The sequence below is a fragment of the Mauremys reevesii genome, linkage group 2 (assembly GCF_016161935.1).
Source record: "Mauremys reevesii isolate NIE-2019 linkage group 2, ASM1616193v1, whole genome shotgun sequence".
In the NCBI taxonomy this organism is placed as follows: Eukaryota; Metazoa; Chordata; order Testudines; family Geoemydidae; genus Mauremys; species Mauremys reevesii.
This window is the reverse complement of record NC_052624.1, coordinates 37,453,570-37,478,276: the sequence shown is the minus strand read 5'-3', so window position 1 is coordinate 37,478,276 and position 24,707 is coordinate 37,453,570. Positions and strand designations below refer to the sequence as shown.

The 24,707-nt window shown below is 39.8% G+C and overlaps 1 protein-coding gene across 3 annotated transcripts in view; it reads right to left on the bottom strand.

The window, feature by feature from the left end:
• Positions 1–24,707, bottom strand: part of NEBL (nebulette) — a 410,603-nt gene that overhangs the window by 186,382 nt on the left and 199,514 nt on the right. For 2 of the 3 annotated variants that reach the window (XM_039523600.1, XM_039523599.1), the window contains exon 4: positions 13,395–13,502. In XM_039523600.1, the coding sequence (XP_039379534.1) occupies positions 13,395–13,502 (108 nt within the window). Of the gene's footprint in view, positions 1–11,757; positions 11,852–13,394; positions 13,503–24,707 lie in introns of those variants that run through there. The other variant, XM_039523592.1, reaches the window with a different exon arrangement.

Genomic DNA, 24,707 nt, shown 5'->3' with positions numbered 1-24,707 from the left:
GTGGAATCTGTCTCTTATTTCTGCAAAGCCCAAGAAAAAAACAAAATACCCAAAACAAAACCAAATTGCAAAATATTTCAGGTTTTCACAAAAATATCGGGGTTGCTAGCAGAGATTGGAGAGAGAGCCTTTTAAAAAACCACACACCGCTATATGGTAATTCAGATAATACTGAGAGCAAAATGGGTTAGAAAATAGTAGTAGTCTCATTCTAATTTGCTTATTGGAAAGGCAAACTCATCCTCTGACATCTTTGTAGGTACAAGCAGAAATGTCACATGCAAACTTTCCCCAACTCCCCCCTTACATTAGGGAGGTTAACAAGTTTAATCACATTGACTTAATAAAGTGTTGGCTTTGTCACAACTAATGCAGCCACTGACAGGCTAAGGAAATGTAGTCATTTGTGCTAACATGCAAAAAAAACAAAAACAAAAACTGAGTGTCACAGATGACCAAATACCCCTGCCTTCAAGGTCAGTGAAGTCTGAGAGCATTACAGGGGTGAGACATTCAGATCACTAGGGATCAGGATTAGAGATGGCTTTCGAAGATGCAGAGCATCTTGTTCTTCAGCGGGAGATATACTGCTTAAAATGCCACTCTAGAAACTGCTAAACAGCATAAAAGTATTAGAAATAAGAATTAAAGGCTGAAGTGTTGGAAATATGAACAGTCTCATAACCATCCAGAAAAACAAAAAGTAAACTTTTTATTGTAAGAAGGTACACAGGAATGCCTGAAAAAGCCTAGATTCTGGGCTTCAACTTTTAAGACGCTTAATTTCAGCTCATTTTGAAAATTTTACTTTACTAAGTGTTCATTTTTTTACTACACACAAATACATTCACTTTACAAGTATTCATTGGTTAAAATCAGAAATGTGGCCTTATTTCTTTATTATTTAAAATATATTGTAATTCTATAAATAAAAAGAAAACGTTTATTACATAAAATATATTCATTTCATTATTTAGCTGAAAACCTCATTTTACAACAGTAAAATTAATTACTTCATTTACCTCATAATGTGAGGTACTGAAAAGCCACTGAAAGAAAAAAAAATCTGCTCTCAGTAACTTTCTGATTCCTGACATGATTTAGTAACTTAGTAACTCAAACTCAAATGCAATACATTTAACATAATTTACTAGCTCCTGCTGTGTATCGGAAACTTGCCAAAGTTCCCTTTCCTCTTATGTTGCGAAAACTACAAAAGGCCCATGTTTTAAATGCAAGGCTTTAATCAAATTCTTTAGACAGAACCCCAAATTAGTACTTACGTGGTTATTCTGAAAAACTTTTCAAATGCCTTTATAACTAACTGTTATTGCAATGCTCCTTCTACAAAGTGCAGCCTAGGGAAGCACAGAGATGAGATACCATGGCAACATTCTTTAGTTGAAAAGGCAAAAAAGAAAGACATAAGTAGGTGGATAAAAATGGCAGTTACATGTCTGTGTACCAGTTTTAGCCTCTGGATATAGTATTTGAACTTCCTATTAAATATGTGCACATCCCAGCTCAACATCACATTGACAAGACAAACAAACTGTTATAAATTAAGAAAAGATCCATGAGATTGTGTCTTCCACCTAGAAAACTAGTAATTCAAGAAACTACTAGATAGTTTCCTCATGTGATCAAACTTTGCCTTGGCCTTGCAATTCAACATGAATATTGTTCCATACCTCTTGAGATTTGGGAACTGCTCACTTATTTGCTCAATCTTTTTCCTCTGTGCCTCCTAACCAGATGACTTTGTTAAGTCATAAGAAGAAAATCAGGTGCTCCTCCTTCCCTCCTGACAGAATTGAGTAGTTTGGTCATTGAAAAGTAAAACATTCTTACTGAATTAGAGGATTCCTCATGCAAAGCATCCCACAAACCCAGATACAAGGATTCATTTAAGTGATTTATCACTTGTTATACAGTGACAGAAATGAACACAATGCTGTAATGGTCCTGACTTTGGACTTGAGTACCACTGCTCCAATTCATCCTAAAGAAACATTTTAATTGTTTCTCTGTAATGCTTAGACTTTTTAAGGAAAAATTATTTCTTTACGGTTGCTGTCCAAATGATTGAGCTATTTCATCTAATTGCACTTAAATTCTACAGTTTTGCATCCAATTTACAATTAGCAGGCATTTCTCATGAATGTTGACCAAATTATATAACATAGAAAATTCATGCCTTTGGGGATTTTTCTTGACTGCTTGTTTTGTGTCTATCACACAGCATAATTTCATATTGTCAGCATAATGAACAATGATACAGTCATCCTGTCAACGTTATTTATTTAAAACAGAATCAGAGAGATGACTACAACTTTGACACATGTTTTAACACAGTAAGTTCTATGACTTTTGGTAATCGGGCAACTTCCAATCAATGCCTATTTTATTATAAATCACGGCTCTATCTTTAAATCTTAAATGTGGACACTTTTAGAAACTTTTATAAAAAGACTTTCTGAAATTATATGTAAACCCATGTAGCATATAGCACTGTTATAAAAATTATTTGTTATAAAAATAGAGAAAGAAGAGCTTTTCTAACCTAGTCTGTAGAATAAATTCTGATATCCTATATGCTAAATTAATAAGCGAGCCTGTAATTTAAAAATTATCACTTTGTAACATACCTGAGGCGTGTTCTTGAATGTGGCACCATATATGCTTGATTCTAATTCTGGACCTTCACTTCACTTAAAATATTTCCTCTAACACCAAAAATCTTCCAAGATAACTCTGATCTCGGAATTGTAAGATTTCTTTTGGAGGCCACTTATCATTGTTCACAGGTTCAAAGAGACCCTTTCAACAATAATAAAGTCTTCCAAGATCTGTTGTCAGTTTCCAAAGCCCCTATTCAAGATACAATGTACTTCTATCTGACAAAACAGTACTTTCATTTCAGACCATTTGCTGATGTGGAGTTTCTTTCACATATTTTTAGCTTACCAGCAGAGCAGCTGAATATAAATGTAGGTATAATATCTGTCAAATTTCAACAGATTTTTTTCTCACTTGAGAGCTCATCTGAATTTGTATGTATAATATAATTACACATGGAACAGATAGCGATGGCTATAGTTAAAGCGGCTCAATGCCTTCCATTATAAGAATCTATTTTCAATTTTTTATAACTTTGCCAAACTTAACCTACTCAAGATGACATTTTCTATTCCAGGTGTCTGCCTTAGGATGATTTATTTTGTTTTTATTTTTAAAGTTTCAGCTAAAACAGAGCAGCTGCTTCCAAGAATGGGGTTAGGAGAATATATATTCCTTTGTCCATGTTAAAAAAAATTATTGAAACAGCATCATTGAGAAGGTCTAGCATCTCCATGCTCTGGAGCAGGGAGTTTAAATTTGGGAGAGGCGGTCACTGTGGTGTAGGGATGTGCCTTTTCTCATCCACAAAAATTTGCTTAAAGTTTTAAGCCTCTGAAAAATCACAGTTTCCACAAGTTCAGTAGAGATTTACTAGAGTTTGGCAATTAAGCTCCCCAATTCCATCTCTGCCGAGCCTGGTTCCTCCCCACCCCCCCAGATCCCACAGCTCCAATATGTTGACCAGAATACCCATAACATCCTAAAAGAGCAACTGAGCATGCTCCAAACCAGGGATGCAGGGGCTGAGCAGTACTTTTCATGCAATTGCTCCTTCCAAACACAGGGGGCTGCTGTGGCACCAAAGGAACTGAAAGCAGAGAGATACTCTGTCCTGTTTCAGAGTAGTAGCCGTGTTAGTCTGTATCCACAAAAAGAATAGGAGTACTTGTGGCACCTTAGAGACTAACTTATGCTACAATAAATTTGTTAGTCTCTAAGGTGCCACAAGTACTCCTACCCTGTCCTGTGTTCTCAAAGTTCCTTCTGCTGGCACCCAGGTGGCATGAAGGGGAAGGAGGAAGCTACCAGACTTGAATACAGAAGGGTGAGAGGCAGGACAGGGAGGCAAGGGCAAGAGGTGGGGCCAAGGTGGATGAAGAGGAACCTGTGGTGGGAGCATGAATAGAGCAAAATACCAGAGCAGAGGATAGGAACAAGAGGAGGAGAGAGGGGCAGGAGCACAGAGATAGGTGGGACGATAGAAGCAAAGTGGAGGTTGGATAGGGAGAGAAGGAGAGGGAGGAGGAGAGGTGCAGGGAGGAAATGGGCAAGGGCCAGGGTAATAGCAGAAGGGGAGGAAACACGGGCAGGATGGCGAGGTGGAACAGAAGGAGGACAGTGGAAGGCTGGGGGGACAGAGGTGAGAAGTGTCTGTAACCACTAGAGAACACTCCCCTGCAGAACCTGGAATTGAACATATTATTCCTGATTCTCCACATACCTTTGTTGTCTAGCAAAGTGTGTCTCTCCATCCCTTCCACATAGAAAATAACCTAGTACTGCTACCATTTACTCCATAAGCTCAAATGGTAGGGAACTGGTACTCTGACTCTAAAGATTCCAACCCTGCTGATGATCCACGTCTTATTCATATATTCATAGAATTTAAGACCAGAAGAGACCATTAGATCATCTAGTCTGACCTCCTGTATGTCACAGGACCTTAAATTTCATCCAGTTACCCTGTATTGATCCTAAGTTTTTATGCATAAAAATAAACCATAAATTGTGTTTGGCTAAAACATACCCATGAAGGCATACAGTCTTGAAGTGAGGACACCTAGAGATGGGGAATCTAACTATTAGAACAACTATCAACAGAAGTGGTAATCAACCACACTTAAAAAATTGTTCCTTATTTCTAATTTGAATTTGTCTGTCTTCAGCTTCCAGCCATTAGTTCTTGCTATGCCTTTCTCCATTAAATTAAAGAGCCCATTAGTACCTGGTATTTTCTTCCTGTGACGGTACTTATACACTGTCCATCTCTCCATCTTCTTTCTTATGAGCTAAACAGATTTTTGTGGCTCTTTTCTGTACCTGCTTCATTTTTTCTACATCCTTTTTAAAATGTGGATACCAGAACTGTACACAATATTCTAGTATCAGTCTTTAATTACGTGATCACATAATATTTTTTCCACAGGACCCCTTCTCCTTCAGAGCACAGGATGGGCCTGCTTTGGGAAGGAATCAGGGTTGTGTAGTGAAGGAGACTGTTCTCTGTAGGACCCCTGCCTCATTTGTTCCAGAAGCTGGCAGGCCTATGGTGAATGGGACAGGGGGCTGTAGGGGAAAAAAAAGAATGGTCTTGTGAGAAAAGCTGTTGAATGGCACCCCAAAGGACTGGCTTGTATCCAAGGCTCTGCCCCAGAATTCCTATGTGGGGCTGGGCAAGTCACATAAACTGAAAATTGTATAGGTGACTGTTAAATGTTAATTTTCTGAGTAACCAACCTGAACTACAGAAGTACTGACCATTCACGACTACCACAGTAGTCAATGAGAGCTGTGCTCTGAACATATAAAATGTTATATAATGATAAATACTCTGAAAAATCAGGCCAAGGTCAGATATATCAACCAAAATTAGTTGACACTTCTGACAATTTTGGCTTAAATCCTGTCTATAAAATGAAGATTATTATACACTCTCATCTCATGAGATGTTTTGAAGATAGTTATTTACAAACATCAATGAATTTAAAATATGACAATGAGAGCACTATAGAAATGCCCATGAGGGAATTAACAGTTGTCTGTTCGGAGCTGTATTTGGATGGTATGCAGCAAATAATGGATGAGGCCACACACTGAGTGATGAGGATAAAAGGAAATACTGACTAGTGGCTCATTCAGTGAACACTAGCCATGCTATGCACTGTGGAAAAAGAGTAGGCACTCATGTAATTAAAGATTATATTACAATGCATACGTAGAAGGGGGCAGGATTAAGATTTCATAGGCAGCCTTAATTCTTGCATTTCTTGCATTGCATTTTGTGTGCTTGACGTTGCAACCTTAATGTTTTTTTTAGAATGGGTTTTTGTTTTTTGATGGACTATATATCAAAACTTTGTTTTATATGCTGGAATTTTATACATTCTAAAACACATTCTTGAAGTTTTCCAAATGCTTATTTAGTACATTCTATTAAACATATATTATTTAAATTGTGTTTTTCTCTGCATCTCCAGTCCTGAATCGTGTGTTTAGTCACTTTCCAGATTTTTCTTTTTATCCATTCTACAAATTTTTGGAATCTGTTCACAATAAATATTCATAGTCACAGAGAGGAGTAATTGGCTCTTTTGCTGAGTCACTCTCATGTCATATGCCAGGACCCTGCTGATGGAGGCAGAATTATTTCTGCCTTCTTACTATGAAAACAGGTCAAATGGATTCTATCAGCTCCACCACAGGAGTATAAGGTTTGAATATCAGAAAGTTCTCGCTGAGATAAGCCATAGCCTCAGGAGAAAGCGGAGAGCTCCAGCTTATTGCTCATTTAAGTACAACAAAGTCTAATGTAAAGGCAAACCTCCAAAAGGAATGAGTTTGGACATGACTGATTGATTGATTGATTGAGTGTGTGTGTGTGTATTAACAGGAAGAAAGACCCTTTTATCCTCTAAGTCTCTAAGTTGATGTAAAATGGTAGGAAAATAATTAAATGTGTTACATGTAATTTACTTTAACTGAAGTTTTGTACACTTTGGACTCAGTCCAACAAGATAATGAGCAGTTCTGGGAGTTGCTCAGCGCACTTAATTGCTAGTGGTGTTAAGGGGACCTGAAGGCAATCACCACCTTGCAAGATGGAGTCCTCCAAGCCCAATATTTCCATGCAGTTCAGAAACTGGGGAGTGTGTATGGAATATTTTTGATGTCAGCAACTACATTTTTCATCTAGCTCAGTTATAATTATGCACACAGATATAAATGGGTTTTGGCACTGGTTAAATTTAATGTAGGACTTCCAGATGACAGATGAAAATTATCATGTTTGGAAGGAGAAGACTAAGCAGATAAAAATATCAGCCACTTGGTTAGGCAATGTTAAACCCAATTTTGCCTTTAATGATGCTCACTCTTTTTCTGTGTGATTCTACATGCTTTTCCTGTCTACTTATTGGCACACCACAGATTACTCTAGCACTTGAGTTAGTTGTGTGAAATGTTGACATTCATGAACCTGTCAATTTTGCTCCTTCCTTTTCATTCAGTTCCTCTCCCCCTTTGAAACCAACCAACCGACCAACCACCCTTTAAACTAAAGTCTTCAAGCTTTACGCTTGTAGCCTACAAATGGTGCTCCTGGGCTTGATGTTAACAACTTTCGTTACAATCTGTTTTGGCAATTTGAAAGTGCAGTTTATATTAGAGCAAGTAAACAGGACAAGCAAATGTGCCAGTAAGTTCCAAATATGAAATTGTTACTCAAACATACAATTAGGGCCGAGCTGTACTCTGAGCACAAACAGAGAAGCCAGCAACAGGAGTTTTTCTTTAGATACTGTGTGAAGACACATTTGTGTCACATCTGAGGCCTGGTCCACACTAGGACTTTAATTCGAATTTAGCAGCATTAATTCGAATTAACCGTGCACCCGTCCACACCACGAAGCTATTTAATTCGACATAGAGGGCTCTTTAGTTCGACTTCTGTACTCCTCCCCGACAAGGGGAGTAGCGCTAAATTCGACATGGCCATGTCGAATTAGGCTAGGTGTGGACGGAAATCGACCTTAGTAGCTCCGGGAGCTATCCCACAGTGCACCACTCTGTTGAAGCTCTGGACAGCAGTCCGAGCTTGGATGCTCTGACCAGCCACACAGGAAACGCCCCAGGAGGGAGAACCTCTCTCAGTACCAGCGCTCACACAGCGAACGGGAGGACAGGTGGCGTCAAGAGGACCACCAGGCGACTCAAACACTGCTTGGACTAATGCGGGAGCAAACGGACACGCTCCGGCGCCTTGTGGATGTTCTGCAGGACCGCAGGCAGGAGGACAGAGCCCCCCTGCAGTGTATCTGCAACTGCCCTCCCCTGCCACAAAGTCCCATACCCCCCTCACCCAAAATAACCAGAAGGAGGGGCGCCAGGGGCTGTGAAAACTGTCACTGCACCCCAGCAGAGTGCTCAAGTACCCAAAAGCTCTCATACCCTAAATTTTGAGAAGTTCTTCCCTTCCTGACTCACCCAAGCCCAAATCCCAGTTTCATCCCCTAACTGTCTAGTTAATTATTAAAAATACTTTGCTGTTAATTACTGTTTCTGTCATGTTTTTTTACAGAAGACTGTTTTTGAAGTGGGGGGTGGGGAAGGGGGTTGGTAATTGCATAGGACGGTCACCTTTACCAGGGTACAGACATGGGGGCAGGATCAGCAGCAGGTCACACACACAGTGCAGTCAGTAGGCACCCTGGTCAGTATGGGAGGGTGGTTTCCAGGTTCTGTGTGGGTGGGGGGGGACGTGACTTTGTAGCGGGGGAGGGCAGTTACAGATCTTATGCAGCGGTCCTTGTCCTGGACCACAGAGCCACGCAGCAGGGGAATCTGTATCCGTCCTCTTCCGCCACAAGGTCACATAGCCCCCGCACACAGAATCCCAAAAAGGAGGGATGGCAGGCTCCGTTGAAACAACCAGTCCGGCACTGTGGACCGCTCTAGGAGCAGGAGCCTGTCATTCCTCGAGTTTAGAGGCGGTCTTTACATCACCGCACACCCTACGCAGCACAGTCTGCGTCCCAGTTTCAACCCTTTAACGCAAAGTCATTAATAAAGAAACGTTTGTTAAGTAACAATGGAACATGTATTTTATTTTTACACGTGTGTTGGAAGTGGGGGAAACTGGGTGAACGGGGTATGTAACTGCAGAGGATAGTCAACAGTAACTGGGTAAAGAAACAGGGGCAGGTTCAGCTTCTCTGTAAAGAAACTGAACAGTCACAGGTCACGCTGCTTGCTGCTCGCTGGTACTTGAAGAGTTCCTTGTCGCTGTGCAAGGCGCCTGTATAGGGCTTCATGAGCCAGGGCATTACCGGGTAGGCTGGGTCCCCAAGGATCATTATAGGCATCTGCACATCCCCAACAGTTATTTTGTGGTCTGGGAAGAAACTACCTTCCTGCAGGTGTCTAAACAGACCACAGTTCCTGAAAACACGCGCGTCATGAATCTTGCCTGGCCACCCGACGTTGATGTTGGTAAAACGTCCCCTATGGTCCACCAGTGCTTGCAGCACCATTGAAAAGTAGCCCGATTTCTCAGCAGCTGACTGTGGAAGAGGTGGACGATAAGGTGCGAGGAGGTGAAAACGGCCATAACTGCAGCGGGCTCCATGCTTGCAGTGCTGTGGCGTCCGCGCTGTCACTGACCAGAAAAATGCACGAACAGATTGCCCACAGGTGCTTTCGGGGAGGGAGGGCGTGATTGACGGTTCAATGATGACAGTTACCCAAAACCACCCTCGACACATTTTTTCCCCCAGCAGGCATTGGGGGCTCTACCCAGCATTCCAATGGGCAGCGGGGACTGCGGGAACTGTGGGATAGCTTGCCACAGTGCACCGCTTCCAAAGTCGACGCTGGCCCTGTTAGTGTGGACTCACAAAGTCGAATTAGTGTCCTTAGTGTGGATACACAAATTCGACTTCGTAAGGTCGATTCCACAAATTCAAATTAAGTTGAATCGAACTACTCTTGTAGTGTAGACATACCCTGAGAGAGTAATCCTCCTTTATCCCGTACGTCTTTGTCTGAAAATTGGTATTTAGAGCATTCATATTTAGGAGCAAGTTTTGCCATCAGTTACAGCCCGGTGCAGTTGCATGGATGTAGTTGAGGATAGATTGTGACCCCTATTACTTAAAAATGTGCAACAATTTGCCTAAGAGACAAAACAAAAAAAGTTACCCTACTCTGTTTTGGGGGAGCTTATATTACCAGATTTCCATTGAAACAAAAACAATGTACTATAAACCAAAATTTATTTCTAATGAAATTGAATAGTCACATCAGAATTCAATTATCACTAGAGGTTTAAAATGTTATTTTCATTTAACTGGGCAAAGAAACTGTGTTAATTTACTTCTTCGTACATTATGCTATTTTTTGGTTTGTTCTGTTTTCAGTTTTTGCAGAGTAAATTAAAGCCATTTTTTAGAGCTCACTTTTTTTTTTACATGACCCCCATCCTTCTTTTCCCCGACATCTTGCATATTGTCAGGAAGGAGAACACCATGTATATATAAAATAAGTAAATGAACACGTTTTCCCAGCTCTCTGGACAAAGAAGGCAGTAGATGTGTGCTTTTTCTGTTCATACATGAATTAAATTCATGATCAAATGCTTATACCCAGGAAAGATTAGGTAATACCAACTTGATCCAAGGCCAGGCATACACTATGCAAGATTCCATACACCATCATGCTTATCCAGCAAAGCCAGCGGGAACTTGCCATCCAGCTCATGGCTTCTTCTTAACAGAAATTGCCCATTTAATCAAACTGTAGAGAGGTTTGTTTGATTTTAAATTTGAAAAAAATTTACCAAGAACTAAGTTGAGAACAATTTATTTCATATATGACATAAATGAGGTTCCAACCTGACCTCAAGAGATAAAAGACTAATGGCACTAAGTTAGAGCCAGTTCCTTCAAGTTGTTGCGAGTCCTCAATTCCCATTAAGGCTGCTTAACATTTTATTAAATTGTGTTTGCTCTTTTTTCCTTTAGCTATGTGATTCCCTTTTCAGATTTATAGACACAGCTTCTTCCCCTCCCTTCAAAACTGCATGTGCAGAAATAGAGCCTTTGCAAAATTATTATGGCCATTTTGCTACCTTCTCATTTTCCTTGATAAAATTCACCAGTGTTATTGTATTTTGAAGTTAAATGTTTTTAATTTTGAGACTATTTGACTGCATATTGAAAATTATCCCTCATAGTTTACAAGGACAAAAACAATGGCCCAGATCTCTAACAAAATAAATGCATTTCACTGTACACACAATTTGAGATTTCTGTGTGCATATTATATGCCCATTTGATGCCACAAATCAGTGACATCCTTTGCAGCAGAGTGGATGTGAATTTTTATGTTTCAAATATTGAACAAAACGAATTTATGAGCATCTTAAATCGCTCCATACAAATTGGAAAATGTACAGGCAATTTAAAATGCTCATCCATCCATGAAAAGGTTGCCCAAAATATCTCAAACTTGTCATTAAGAGACCTACTTAATTTATTTAATTCTCCTATATCAATCTAGACTAGAATGCTTGGTTTGTGACTGTCATGCCAACATGATACTAACAAGGTATTAAATTTGTTGCTATGGGGCCTCAAAGGTGCTGGGTGCCTTGTGAAGGCTGCTCTAGTCCCACTGAAGTCAGGAAGTATACTGCACACCTTGCAGGATTGGGCCATTAATTCACACAACGGTCTGAGGACACAAAGCAAGTTTCACTCATTTCTGAGAAACTTCATCCTGATCCAGCCAATCATGCCTAACATTCCATTAGTACTTGTCTGATCTAAGCACTTCAGTGTCTGGGTTTCCGCTAACAAAAGAACAACAGTATTATGGCCACCCCTTTTATAACCCTCTTTTTTTAACCCCCATCTATTGTTTTTTTCCCCTTTACGGTTATATTTCACTATAGCACAAAAGAATCCTTCATGCATTATGAAAGCGACGGAGCACTATGAGAATTTCTGTGAGTGCTGCAGGACTTAATATCAAGACAAAATAAATTATTTTAAAATATCTGTTTCTACTGTATTACATCTACTGATAATAATAATATTATGTATATTTGTGATAGGTATGCACATAACTGTGCTAACTTACCCCTGCAGTGAAGTTGTTACAATTTCATTTCAAAGACAATATTTGAGACATGTCCAGTAGTTATGGGGAGGAGGGAAGAGAAAAATCAATGCACAACTAAAAATTAAAAAAAAAGATTATTAGTAAGTTTTATATTTTGCTATATATTAAAACATTTTAAAAAATATAAAAGAGCTTACCTTTCAACCACTTAAAATCTTAATGAGATTCTTAATCTAACCGTGAAGTACATTCCTAAACTATTAAACACAGAAGTTACCCTGTAAGACAATCTAATAATAATTAGATTTAATCTGTGTTTTATGTAGCATTATACTTCTACAAAGTAGTATGATAAATCTAAAGGTGTTTAGGAAAGGCATAATTGAAACTGAACTTCATTTACCAAATTTTTTTAATTCTGCTTTACTCTCCCTTCAAGATTAATTCTAATAAAGTCCTTTGATTTCAAGTCCAGATATCATTTATACAGCAAGAGAAGAAAAAAAATCTTCATTGACATACGACATCTTTTTCAGGTATGGAAAGATGGGAGTTGAACATCCATGCAATACACCTACTCCCCTGCATAGAAAAAGGAATTAGGAAATAAAATATTTCTTACCTGAAACAAATTTGCTTGGTCTGAAAAGAAATGCAAATGTGTTGGGTGCAAGAGCCAGACAGTATAGTTAATTAAGCAACAAGGTCCCATGCCCGCAGAGAAACCCTTTATTCCACTCAAGAAATATTTTTCTTGTAAGTTGGTAAAGGTCAAGATCCTTTTCTGAAAACACTTTTCACCAGTGTGTCTTTCTGGTTTTGTGCAACTATTTTTTTTTATGGCTAAAACAAAGGAAAGAATAAAGAATTTACAAAAATAGCTTACAGAGCCTAGCTCTGAAAGTCAGAATACCCATTAGAACTGAAGCTAGGTAAAGCTAAAGGCAATGTTGAATTTTATTCTACATAATATCCACTGGACATATATATTATGTTCTATAACAATTCTCCATCTTTGTGCAGTCAGCTAAATGTCCAGTGTAGGAATATATGAATATATAAAAAAGTGAGGGTGGAATTTTCAAAAGCACCATAGTGCTTTTGAGGATAAGTTCCATTTTTGAAAATCCCACTCCATGTCAAAGGTGTTATTCAGCATTAATATTGGTATAAATTAATGCATGACAATACTTTTCCATTGTTAGCATTTGTACCTCTTTTCTTATCTAGATGCCATTTTCCTCATATTTTCTTTCTAAAATTAAATATCAGTGTGTTATTTTATTTTCGAATTTTATTTTGCAAGCTATGCTTATTTTGAGAACTCCTGTACAGGAATATATATCAAACAATATAAATCTTATTTGCAAACAATAATGTCAAATAAAAAAGTAAAATGCATATAACCTTTGTAGTATAGCAAATACTACAAACACCTTTGATGGAAACTGGAGAGGTGAACACACCTGCCAATGTGCTGTGTAAGTGTACGGTATAAGGTTACACACATTTCAGAACCTGTCACACAAAGCAGTCATCAAATTCATTTTCTTCACTCTCACAGACTCCATCAGAAACATCACAAACCTACAACCATGCCTTTTCTTATGTGTACCATGTCTGATCTGCTATCACTTGAGGAGATAGTCACATACGTTACTAATTTGTTCCTGAGTCCTTTTCAGTCTTTGTAATTCGGGTGTGTCAGTCACAATGCTGAACCCTCTTCCTTTGCTTTCTTCAAAGTCTCTTTTGTATTTAACCTAAGGAATAGAAAATACAGAAGAATAGTTATTTTCACAATGTACTACTAGTAATATCACAGACTAAGATTTTTTTTAAGTACTTGTGACTGGCTGATAGCCTTGGAGGGTGAATTCTTCTCTTTATCCACAGAAAACAGGGCAACAGTTGGGCAAGTTTCCCTACTGTTCCACCCATGTGCCTCCTATACTGTAGGAGTAAGGAGTCTTCATGCCCATTTCATCCTTATACCAGTAGCCTCTGCTGAAGATTGCCAACAAAGATGTCACGCAAGGACCATGAAACACTGACTACATTCAGACATGCTTTTTTAATTAAAAATAAAATTAGGCAGAGGTTAAATCGGGGTTCATATAACAACATTTCATGTTCAAATTCTCTCTTTATAATGGGGTTCATCAGTTTCCTCCCCATTCTAAATACAAATTACACATAAAAACTGTGCAACTGTTAAAAGAATATTATATACAAGCACAGCTCCCACTGACATTTTGGTTGCTCAGCACTTCTGCAGTCAGACCCCAAGGTCTCAAGTTTGGCACCCAGAAAATGAGGAACACACAATTATCTATCACTTGTGAAAAGTCTGGTTTAAATGACTTGTTCAGCATTATGTGGGAACTCAAAGGCAGAGGCAGGAATAGAATCCAGTTCTTCCAGGGCAGCATTGAGCTTCCCTAACCATGAAACCATCCTTTCTCTTCCTGCAAACCCTACCTCATTCCTTACACACCGTCCAATACATTTAGTAGATAAGGCAGGAATCCTATGGGACAACATTTCCTTCATTAAACAAGTTTTGCAAAATTATAAGCAACTGAAACCGGGGTCTTATAATAGGAAGTGTTAGCCAACCTTAATGATGGATATTGCTACCAACCCTGCCTATGATAATATGTTTAAACAGAAAAGACTATACATTGTGTGCAATAATATTTCCTTTTATTCCAAATACACCAGCAGTTAACTTGAAGTGACTTTTTTTGTATTATGGAACAGCAAAAAGAAAATATAGAGAGAATCATGCAATTTGCACTATGCCCTTCATAATTTTGAATTAGTTGACGTCAAATTGGAGCTATAGTTTTGTTTGATTATCAATTATATCCACTAATATATAAATCTTCACACAGACTAAAGGTAACTAAATATATCTTTTGAAAAAATCTCTGCAAAAATTTTAAAAAGTTTTAAAAATGAATTAAAATGTAGATGCAATGGCAGTATATGCATTACACTGGGGTATTGCAATCAATTTTCAAAAATTAGTTTTAAATAACAAGAATCACCACATAGTATCATACTCTTAAGTTTCATTAACATTCAAGCTGTACAAAATGTTGCTCTCAAATGCTGGTTTTTGTAAATCTAAAACAACCAAAAAACTCAACCAATGTCCAGGCAACATGAAATATTAAAGGATCCATACTCTCTTTGGTGCATACGTATAATCATGAACTTTACTGTCAATAACGCAGTGCAGTCTCCCAAAGTGCAGAGTGCCCTCATGTACCTTACAGGAGTGCTTAGCACCATGCAGGATTGATTCCTAGAAACTATGGTTGTGACATAAAAAAAAAGAAACAAAGCTTTCAAAAACAATTTAAAAAGAAATAGTTTAAAGTGAAAATACACTGTGAGGAATAACGCCTACGCTGGTCCCCAGGGAAAGACTAGGTGATCTAATAGATCTTTTCCAAATCAAATTTCTGTGAGTCATGGTTCCGGCCACATGTCTTCAATAGACCCAAGTAGAGGATTTTGTTTAACCATTCTGGATTTTCCATCTGAGGTTAGTGTGGAGACTCCACTTTCTTATTCTGTTCCTAAAATCATATCCTGGAAAAATGGTATAATATTGTGCACTTTTTCAGTCAAGAATTCATTATTTTTCAGGTAAGTTTTGCCATTTTGCATCAAAGCCATCTATTTCCACAGAAATGACCTTTTTCATCTCTAATTACTTCCCTTCCTGTTTTCTCTCTTTTTTTCCCCACGTGCACTGTGGAAAATACACTAAAAATTCTGAGACCAAAAAGCTATTGATCTTTCACCAGTGGTATACATTTCTGCATTTTATTTTTAACACAAAAATCACTTCCAGTAGAAGAAAGACAGCTCTTTATTAATTAACAGTTCTGCAAACAGGATGGCAATCCTAAAAACAAACAAACAAACAAAAAAGCAAAACAAAAACACAGCATAACAGGTCATCATCCTCTTTATCATGAGTGGAGAATTCTGAATATGATTAGACCCTGAAGTTAATCCTTCAGTCTACCTCCACCTCAAAATTAGTCAACCCTTAGAAAGCCTATTTTAGTCCCAATAAGCTTAATCCTTCCATCTATGCACCCACTCTTCTATTTGCCAGCAAGGTCAGTAATAGAAAGACAATGAAAGAAGGATCTGGAGCAAGAGGAGAAAAATTTGCATCAACTAATAAAAAAAATAGGGAAATAAAGCCCTTAAGGGACCTTCTAGTGCTTTGAGTCTGTAGAAAGCAGCTATAGAAAAACTCCATACACATTTTTTGTTAGTAGTAAAAGAAAAGACCAGCACAGAAAAGACTCAGGGAACTACAGTGAATTAAACTCTGATTGTTTTTGAATACTGCCTTCCATAATCAGAAGTAAATAAAATACATTCCAGTAACATTAAAATACCTTCAGAATTTTGCAATTCTTTCAAAAAGTCCTTTAAGTTATGAGCAACCTCATTACAGTTTTACTTTTAAGTGCAATAATTATACATTTAGATCTGTTAGAACAAAAAGTTCCTCTTAATGCAAAAAAAAATTGCTTTAGTGCCAAGTAATTTGACCACTACAGAAGCCCTCAGATTTGTCATATGGTAATTACACAGGGTAAAGATGGTTCCACTGCTACCAACTGTTCGACCAGTGGGAGATCCTGTCCCTGCTCTGCATCATGCAGTAAACAGGGCATGACTCTCTGTGTTACAATGTACAATATGCCTGATCAGCTCTATGCCATCTGCAAATCTCTTTTCCATGTTTCTCTAAGAAGCTTCATAGTTTTGCCAGGGAGCCACTTCTAAAAAATAAAGGTCTTTGAATTCAGGATAGAGCAGTTAAAAAGCTGGATGGATGCAAATGATTAAAATGTATAACATGAGTAACTGTGCAAATAATGGCACTACAATGTAAAGTCTTTAAAGGTAGGATTGTGACAGCTTGTTCACAAAAAAATCACAGGCAAAAGAACCTCAACAACTAAGATCTGAAAGGACAGAAAATCAGAGGGAGCAGGAGCTCAGGATTACAGAATGAGGAAAGGATTGAGTTCATAGTCAGAATACACCACAACTGCATGTGTCTGGTAACAGGAATTCAAGTAAAGTTATGCCACTGATGAGTCCACTGAAACAACCCCATATAACTCTTATACTTCCATTCCAATCAGCCATGTACCTTACCACGCCATCAGAAATGGCTTTACTGCTTAGCCACTTCCGCCCAAAATTTGACATTTAATCCACTTCCTTGTGCCTTGTGTTTTCATTGTGCAAAGTGGGTGTAACACACTATCACATTCGAATGGCAGTATTTTCCCTCCACTTGGTAGGGTACAAAAGGCTACACAAGGTACAGGGCAGCAGAGAATCAAGCCTTTTGTGCCTGCTACCCAAGCAAGTGGCACATATTAACACCGTGGAGGCAATTTTAATTCCAGGTGCTCCTTACCAATCTGCAAGAAAGCGCTTCAGAAGCAACAACTGAATTGCAAGCAGAGATGCAGAGAGGGACAATTCAATGCAATAAAAGCGAACAGGGTCTCCTGCTTGGAACTTGGACAATTCAGAGAAATATGGTCCGCAAGGTAAAAACTGCCTTCTGACTCACTGTCTGTCAAAAAGAGATAGATCTCTGGACTTCCATTGCCTTACCTCTCAGGAACCAAGTCTGGGGAGGTAAAGTGTGCAATTCCTACCCTTCCATTCTGGGACAGATCTGCCCCTATATGTACAGACTATTTTTAATCAGGAACTGGAAGTGAGGTCTCAGAGGATCGACATATAATCTAAAAGCAATTTAATAAACTACCAAAGAAAACCTGGATCTATGTTTGGCAATGATAGCCAACAACCCTAGCCCTCAGAAAAACTACCCAGCGTAACTGGGATAAGAAAAAGACCTTTTTAAAAATTTTCTAGTAGTACGTTTTCTAAATCCCGGAACTCACTTTTAATTCATGCCTAAACTAGACATGGGATCACAGTCTTCTCTGCCCCTTCCTATGTGAGAGAATTTTGCATATTTCACAAATAGCATGATCCCATGGTTATCCTTCAGAGTACAACTTCCTAGCAACCACTTGAAATTGACATGGATTACAGGCAGGCAATCAATCACCACAGTGGATGATACACAGAGGCCACACTAGCTATAGGCAAACTAGGCAGCTGCCTAAGGCAGCAGATTTCTGAGGGCAGCATATTTCTGTAGACTCACACAGGAGATGAGGCTGCCAGGGCTAGGGGCAGCTGCTAACTGGGGCTCTCGGTAGCAGGAAGCAGCCCGCACCCAGGCTGCCAGGGAAACACTCCTGCCTCTCTTGATCCACTGCCTGCCCCCAATGTAGGTAAGATCGCAGCCATGGCTAAGGGCTACTCCTAGAGGCACCACAAGCATAGCTGGGGCTTCAACCACAAGTGTAGCAACCCACCTGGCTTGCCAAAGGCCACTGATGGAGTCGGTGTCAAAGATAGTATTACCAATCAGGAGTTCATGACTCCCAGTAACCTATCTACTTATGGTGCTCAAATCACTTGACCATCACTCTCTCAGCAGCATGATGGGTTAAATCTCTGTAGCTCCATTGTATTTATGCACTTTCCAGCTCTTCACACTTACTCTGTACTCTTTGCCTTGAAAATACTTTCCTCCAGTCTGAAACCCAGTTCACCTCTCCTCAAAGCTTTCAAAAGGAAAGAGCAAACTGCAGTTTATATGTAGTATTTGACTCTTCAAATCCCAGTTATAGTCCTTTCTTCCATTTATCTTACTTGTATTGCCAATCTATTATTCCTCCCCCATTATAAATGCTTGCTGCCAAAATTCTTGCATAAAATGTCCTCTTAAACCATGTTCAAATTATTAAACCACCATCCTCTAATTTCTGGATCCTCTATATAAAGCCCATTAAAGTGACTACCAGTGATGTCGATGGGCAGTGGATAAAACCCTTAATCCTGCGAACTGCTCCCCAAAATATAAAAAATCATAAAGAGTCTCAATGTGAAATCATCTTCTGAAATTACTGTATCCCTTCTATCATACTGTGTTCTGACAGTCTGTTCTGAAGCAATCATGTGACCATCTTCCTGAACAGGTGAGCAAAGCCCACAGGTAAGTGGAGAACATGGAGACCTGGGAGATGGGTCGGAAACAAGAGGGCGCATGGGCTATAATGGCAGAGAAAAAGGAGGGTCAGGGCAAAACTGGGAGGCAAGATCAAACCAGTATATTAGATGCCTATATACAAATGCGAGAAGTATGGGTAATAAGCAGGAAGAACTGGAAGTGCTAATAAATAAATACAACATTGTTGGCATCACTGAAACTTGGTGGGATAATACACATGATTGGAAAGTTGGTGTGGATGGGTACAGCTTGCTCAGGAAGGATAGACAGAGGAAAAAGGGAGGAGGTGTTGCCTTACATATTAAAAATGTACACACTTGGACTGAGGTGGAGATGGACATAGGAGACGGAAGTGTTGAGAGTCTCTGAGTTAGGCTAAAACGGGTAAAAAACAAGGGTGATGTCGTGGTTAGGTGGTCTACTACAGGCCACCTAACCAGGTGGAAGAGGTGGATGAGGCTTTTTTTAAACAACTAACAAAATCATCCAAAGCCCAAGATTTGGTGATGATGGGGGACTTCAACTATCCAGATATATGTTGGGAAAATAATACCACAGGACACAGACGATCCAATAAGTTCTTGGACTGCATTGCAGACAACTTTTTATTTCAGAAGGTTGAAAAAGCTATTGCAGGGGAGCTCTTCTAGACTTGATTTTAACAAATAGGGAGGAACTCATTGAGAATTTAAAAGTAGAAGGCAGCTTGGGTGAAAGAGATCATGAAATCATAGAGTTTGCAATTCTAAGGAAGGGTAGAAGGGAGTACAGCAAAATAGAAACAATGGATTTCAGGAAGGCGGATTTTGGTAAGCTCCGAGAGCTGATAGGTAAGGTCCCATGGGAATCAAGACTGAGGGGGAAAACAACCGAGGAGAGTTGGCAGTTTTTCAAAGGGACACTATTAAGGGCCCAAAAGCAAGCTATTCCGCTGGGTAGGAAAGATAGAAAATGTGGCAAAAGACCACCTTGGCTTAACCACGAGATCTTGCAAGATCTAAAAAATAAAAAGGAGTCATAAAAAATGGAAACTAGGACAGATTATAAAGGATGAATATAGGCAAACAACACAGGAATGCAGGGGCAAAATTAGAAAGGTAAAGGCACAAAATGAGCTCCAACTAGCTATGGGAATAAAGGGAAACAAGAAGACTTTTTATCAATACATTAGAAGCAAGAGGAAGACCAAGGACAGGGTAGGCCCACTGCTCAGTGAGGAGAGAGAAACAGTAACAGGAAACTTGGAAATGGCAGAGATACTTAATGACTTCTTTGTTTCGGTCTTCACTGAGAAATCTGAAGGAATGCCTAACATAGTGAATGCTAATGGGAAGGGGCTAGGTTTAGAAGATAAAATAAAAAAAAGAACAAGTTAAAAATCACTTAGAAAAGTTAGATGCCTGCAAGTCACCAGGGCCTGATGAAATGCATCCTAGAATACTCAAGGAGCTAATAGAGGAGGTATCTGAGCCTCTAGCTATTATCTTTGGAAAATCATGGGAGACGGGAGAGATTCCAGAAGACTGGAAAAGGGCAAATATAGTGCCCATCTATAAAAAGGGAATTAAAAACAACCCAGGAAACTACAGATCAGTTAGTTTAACTTCTGTGCCAGGGAAGATAATGGAGCAAGTAATTAAGGAACTCATCTGCAAACACTTGGAAGGTGGTAAGGTGATAGGGAATAGCCAGCATGGATTTGTAAAGAACAAATCGTGTCAAACCAATCTGATAACTTTCTTTGATAGGATAACGAGTCGTGTGGATAAGGGAGAGGCGTTGGATGTGGTATACCTAGACTTTAGTACGGCATTTGATACGGTCTCGCATGATATTCTTATTGATAAACTAGGCAAATACAATTTAGATGGGGCTACTATAAGGTGGGTGCATAACTGGCTGGATAACTGTACTCAGAGAGTAGTTATTAATGGTTCCCAATCCTGCTGGAAAGATATAACAGGTGGAGTTCCACAGGGGTCTGTTTTGGGACCGGCTCTGTTCAATATCTTCATCAACGACTTAGATATTGGCATAGAAAGTACGCTTATTAAGTTTGCAGATGATACCAAACTGGGAGGGATTGCAACTGCTTTGGAGGACAGGGTCATAATTCAAAATGATCTGGACAAATTGGAGAAATAGTCTGAGGTAAACAGGATGAAGTTTAACAAAGACAAATGCAAAGTGCTCCACTTAGGAAGGAAAAATCAGTTTCACACATACAAAATGGGAAGAGACTGTCTAGGAAGGAATACAGCAGAAAGAGATCTAGGGGTTATAGTGGACCACAAGCTAAATATGAGTCAACAGTGTGATGCTGTTGCAAAAAAAGCAAACATGATTCTGGGATGCATTAATAGGTGTGTTATGAGCAAGACACGAGAAGTCATTTTTCCGCTCTACTTTGCACTGGTTAGGCCTCAACTGGAGTATTGTGTCCAGTTCTGGGCACCGCATTTCAAGAAAGATGTGGAGAAATTGGAGAGGGTCCAGAGAAGAGCAACAAGAATGATTAATGGTCTTGAGAACATGACCTATGAAGGAAGGCTGAAAGAATTGGATTTGTTTAGTTTGAAAAAGAGAAGACTGAGAGGGGACATGATAGCAGTTTTCAGGTATCTAAAAGGGTGTCATCAGGAGGAGGGAGAAAACTTGTACACCTTAGCCTCTAAGGATAGAACAAGAAGCAATGGGCTTAAACTGCAGCAAGGGAGGTTTAGGTTGGACATTAGGAAAAAGTTCCTAACTGTCAGGGTGGTTAAACACTGGAATAAATTGCCTAGGGAGGTTGTGGAATCTCCATCTCTGGAGATATTTAAGAGTAGGTTAGATAAATGTCTATCAGGGATGGTCTAGACAGTATTGGTCCTGCCATGAGGGCAGGGGACTGGACTCGATGACCTCTCGAGGTCTCTTCCAGTCCTACAATCTATGAATTCTAGAACTGTGGATGGAGGCTGACAGGTTTTTTAGGCCTGTTTTCAGATACAGGTTATTACTGAGTCTGTATAGAAATTTATTTCATATACTGAGAGCTGACGTACTTACCACACTCTTCAAATTGTTCCTTCGAATGACTTTTTAGGTGTTACTGAATAGCAAAGCACATTTCAGATATGTAAAATCAGCATATAGGAGTGGTTATTTATGGTGTGTAAGGAGATGAAAAGGGTCAAGTGCCCTTTAAATATACCCATTATTCATTCCCATAGGGTGACCAGACAGCAAATGTGAAAAATCGAGACATGGGGTGGGGGGTAATAGGCGCCTATATAAGATAAAGCCCCAAATATCGGGACTGTCCCTATAAAATCAGGACATCACGTCACTCTATATTCCCAGTAAGTATAGGTAGCTTCTGTTTCAAACAGAAAGGACAATGTTTGGAGAGATGCCCTTCTAATAAAAACAAGGAAAGAATTTTGTACCAGAAGGTTCCCTGCAGGTTGAAAATGAGAGTTGGGGCAGAATAAGGACAGTGCAGTGTAGCAGCAGGACTTTCAAACACACACACACACAGACACTAATAAAAACAAAAAAATAAACAAGAGAGTGAAATGGGAAAGTGAACAAGTGAGTGAAATAATTCCAAAATAAACTGAATATTAAAAAAGAAAATGTGGTACAGAAAAGGAAAACTATGCATCTCAAAACAAATAAGTGTTTGTGCGTTAAACTTCTTATCAGAGATGTTAGCTAGCAACAACGGGGAAAGTGGAAACAGTTACAAATCATCCTAAAGGTAAACACTGTTTCCTTTGTTATAGGGTAATTGGTGAGAGGAATTAGTGGGTACCTAAAAAGGATATTGATGATTTAAAAATTGTTCTGTTTAATGTCCTGTATAATGTAAATATAAAAATAATAATTTCTTTTTAACTAACAGTATTAAAGACATCAAGCTATTTTAGGTGACCAGGGAACAGTTGAAAGGAGGTCATGGATACTTATAAAAGAAAAGGGGGAAATTCTTACCTATCCTGTGTTATGTTTGGTTTCAGATTATTCACTCAAGAAGCAGATTCATAGACTTTAACGTCAGAAGCGATCATGATCATCTAATCTGACCTCCTGCACATTACAGGCCATAGAATCTCACCACCCACTTCCTGAAATAGACCCTTAACCTCTTTCTGAGTCACTGAAGTCCTCAATCATTGTTTAAAGACTTCAAGTTAAAGAGAATTCACCTTTTACACTAGTTTAAGCCTGTAAGTGACCTGTGTCCCATGCTGCAGAGGAAGGCAAAAAAAACTCCACGGTCTCTGCCAATCTGACCCAGGGGGAAATTCCTTCCAGACCCCAAATATGGTGATCAGTTAGACCCGGAGATGTGGGCAAGACCCACCAGGCAGATACCTGGGAAAGAATTCTCTGTAGTAACTCAGAGCGCTGCCCAGCTAGTGTCCTGTCTCCAGCCATTGGGTTTTTTGCTAATGGCAGTCGCTGATGGGACACATGCCTTCATAGGCAGTCCCATCATACCATCCCTTCCCATAGGCGGCAGGTTTGTATAATTTTTGGTGGGGCCCAAAATGGTGGTGCCCCCCCCGCTCCCGCCCTGTAAGCCAATATAAAATGAAGCTACAACGCGTCAGCGCCACAAGATTACAAGGGTCAATTAAAAGTGGAAAGTCAGAAGCAGCACTTGCCTACTTCAATATACAGTATTATATTTTGTTGCACCTGTTGTGATGAAGTGGGAATGTTCTTAATATTTTCTCTGAATACTGTGTGGATGCCTCAGTTTCCCCTGCAAGATGCCAACTGAAGGTGTTGGGGACAAAGAGATCAGGTGGCCTCCTTGTCCGGAAGAGACACAGAGGCCAGAGGAGGGAGTGTCAGTTTGGAGCTGGCTGGGGAAATGGGGAGAGACCCAGAACTTGGTTCTGGGCTCCCCACCCCGCAAGATGGACCTGACAGAGGGGTTCTGTTTTCTGTACCAATAAGCTCTGTTTAAACTGTGTTCCCGTCATCTAATAAACCTTCTGTTTTACAGTCTGGCTGAGAGTCACATCTGACTGCGGAGTTGGGGTGCAGGGACCTCTGGCTGCCCCAGGACCCCGCCTGGGCGGACTCACTGCGCAAAGTGCATGGTGTGGAAGGGCATGCTGAATGCTCTGAGGTCAGACCCAGGAAGGTGTAAGCTTCTTGCCCTGGAGACAGTCTGCTCAGAGAGGAGGCTCCCCCAGAGTCCTGACTGGCTTTGAAGGAGTGGTTCCAGAGCATCCCAGCATCCCCTTCCACCCCATGCACTTCCCAGAAGTCCGCACAGGCACTAACACTCCCTCCTCTGGCCTTTGTCAAGAAGGCTAACAGCATTTTGGGCTGTATAAGTAGGGGCATTGCCAGCAGATCAAGGGACATGATCATTCTCCTCTATTCAACATTGGTGAGGCCTCATCTAGAGTACTACGTGCAGTTTTGGGCCCCACATTGCAAGAAGGATGTGGAAAAATTGGAAAATCCAGTGGAGGGCAACAAAAATGATTAGGGGGCTGGAGCACATGACTTCTGAGGAGAGGCTGAGGGAACTGGGATGGTTTAGTCTGCAGAAGAGAAGAATGAGGGAGGATTTGATAGCTGCTTTCAACTACCTGATAGGGGGTTACAAAGAGGATGGATCTAGACTGTTCTCAGTGGTAGCAGAGGACAGAACAAGGAGTAATGGTCTCAAGTTGCAGTGGGGGAGGTTGGATATTAAGAAAAACTTTTTCACTAGGAGGGTGGTGAAACACTGGAATGGGTTACCTAGGGAATCTCCTTCCTTAGAGGTTTTTAAGGCCCGGCTTGACAAAGCCCTGGCTGGGATGAT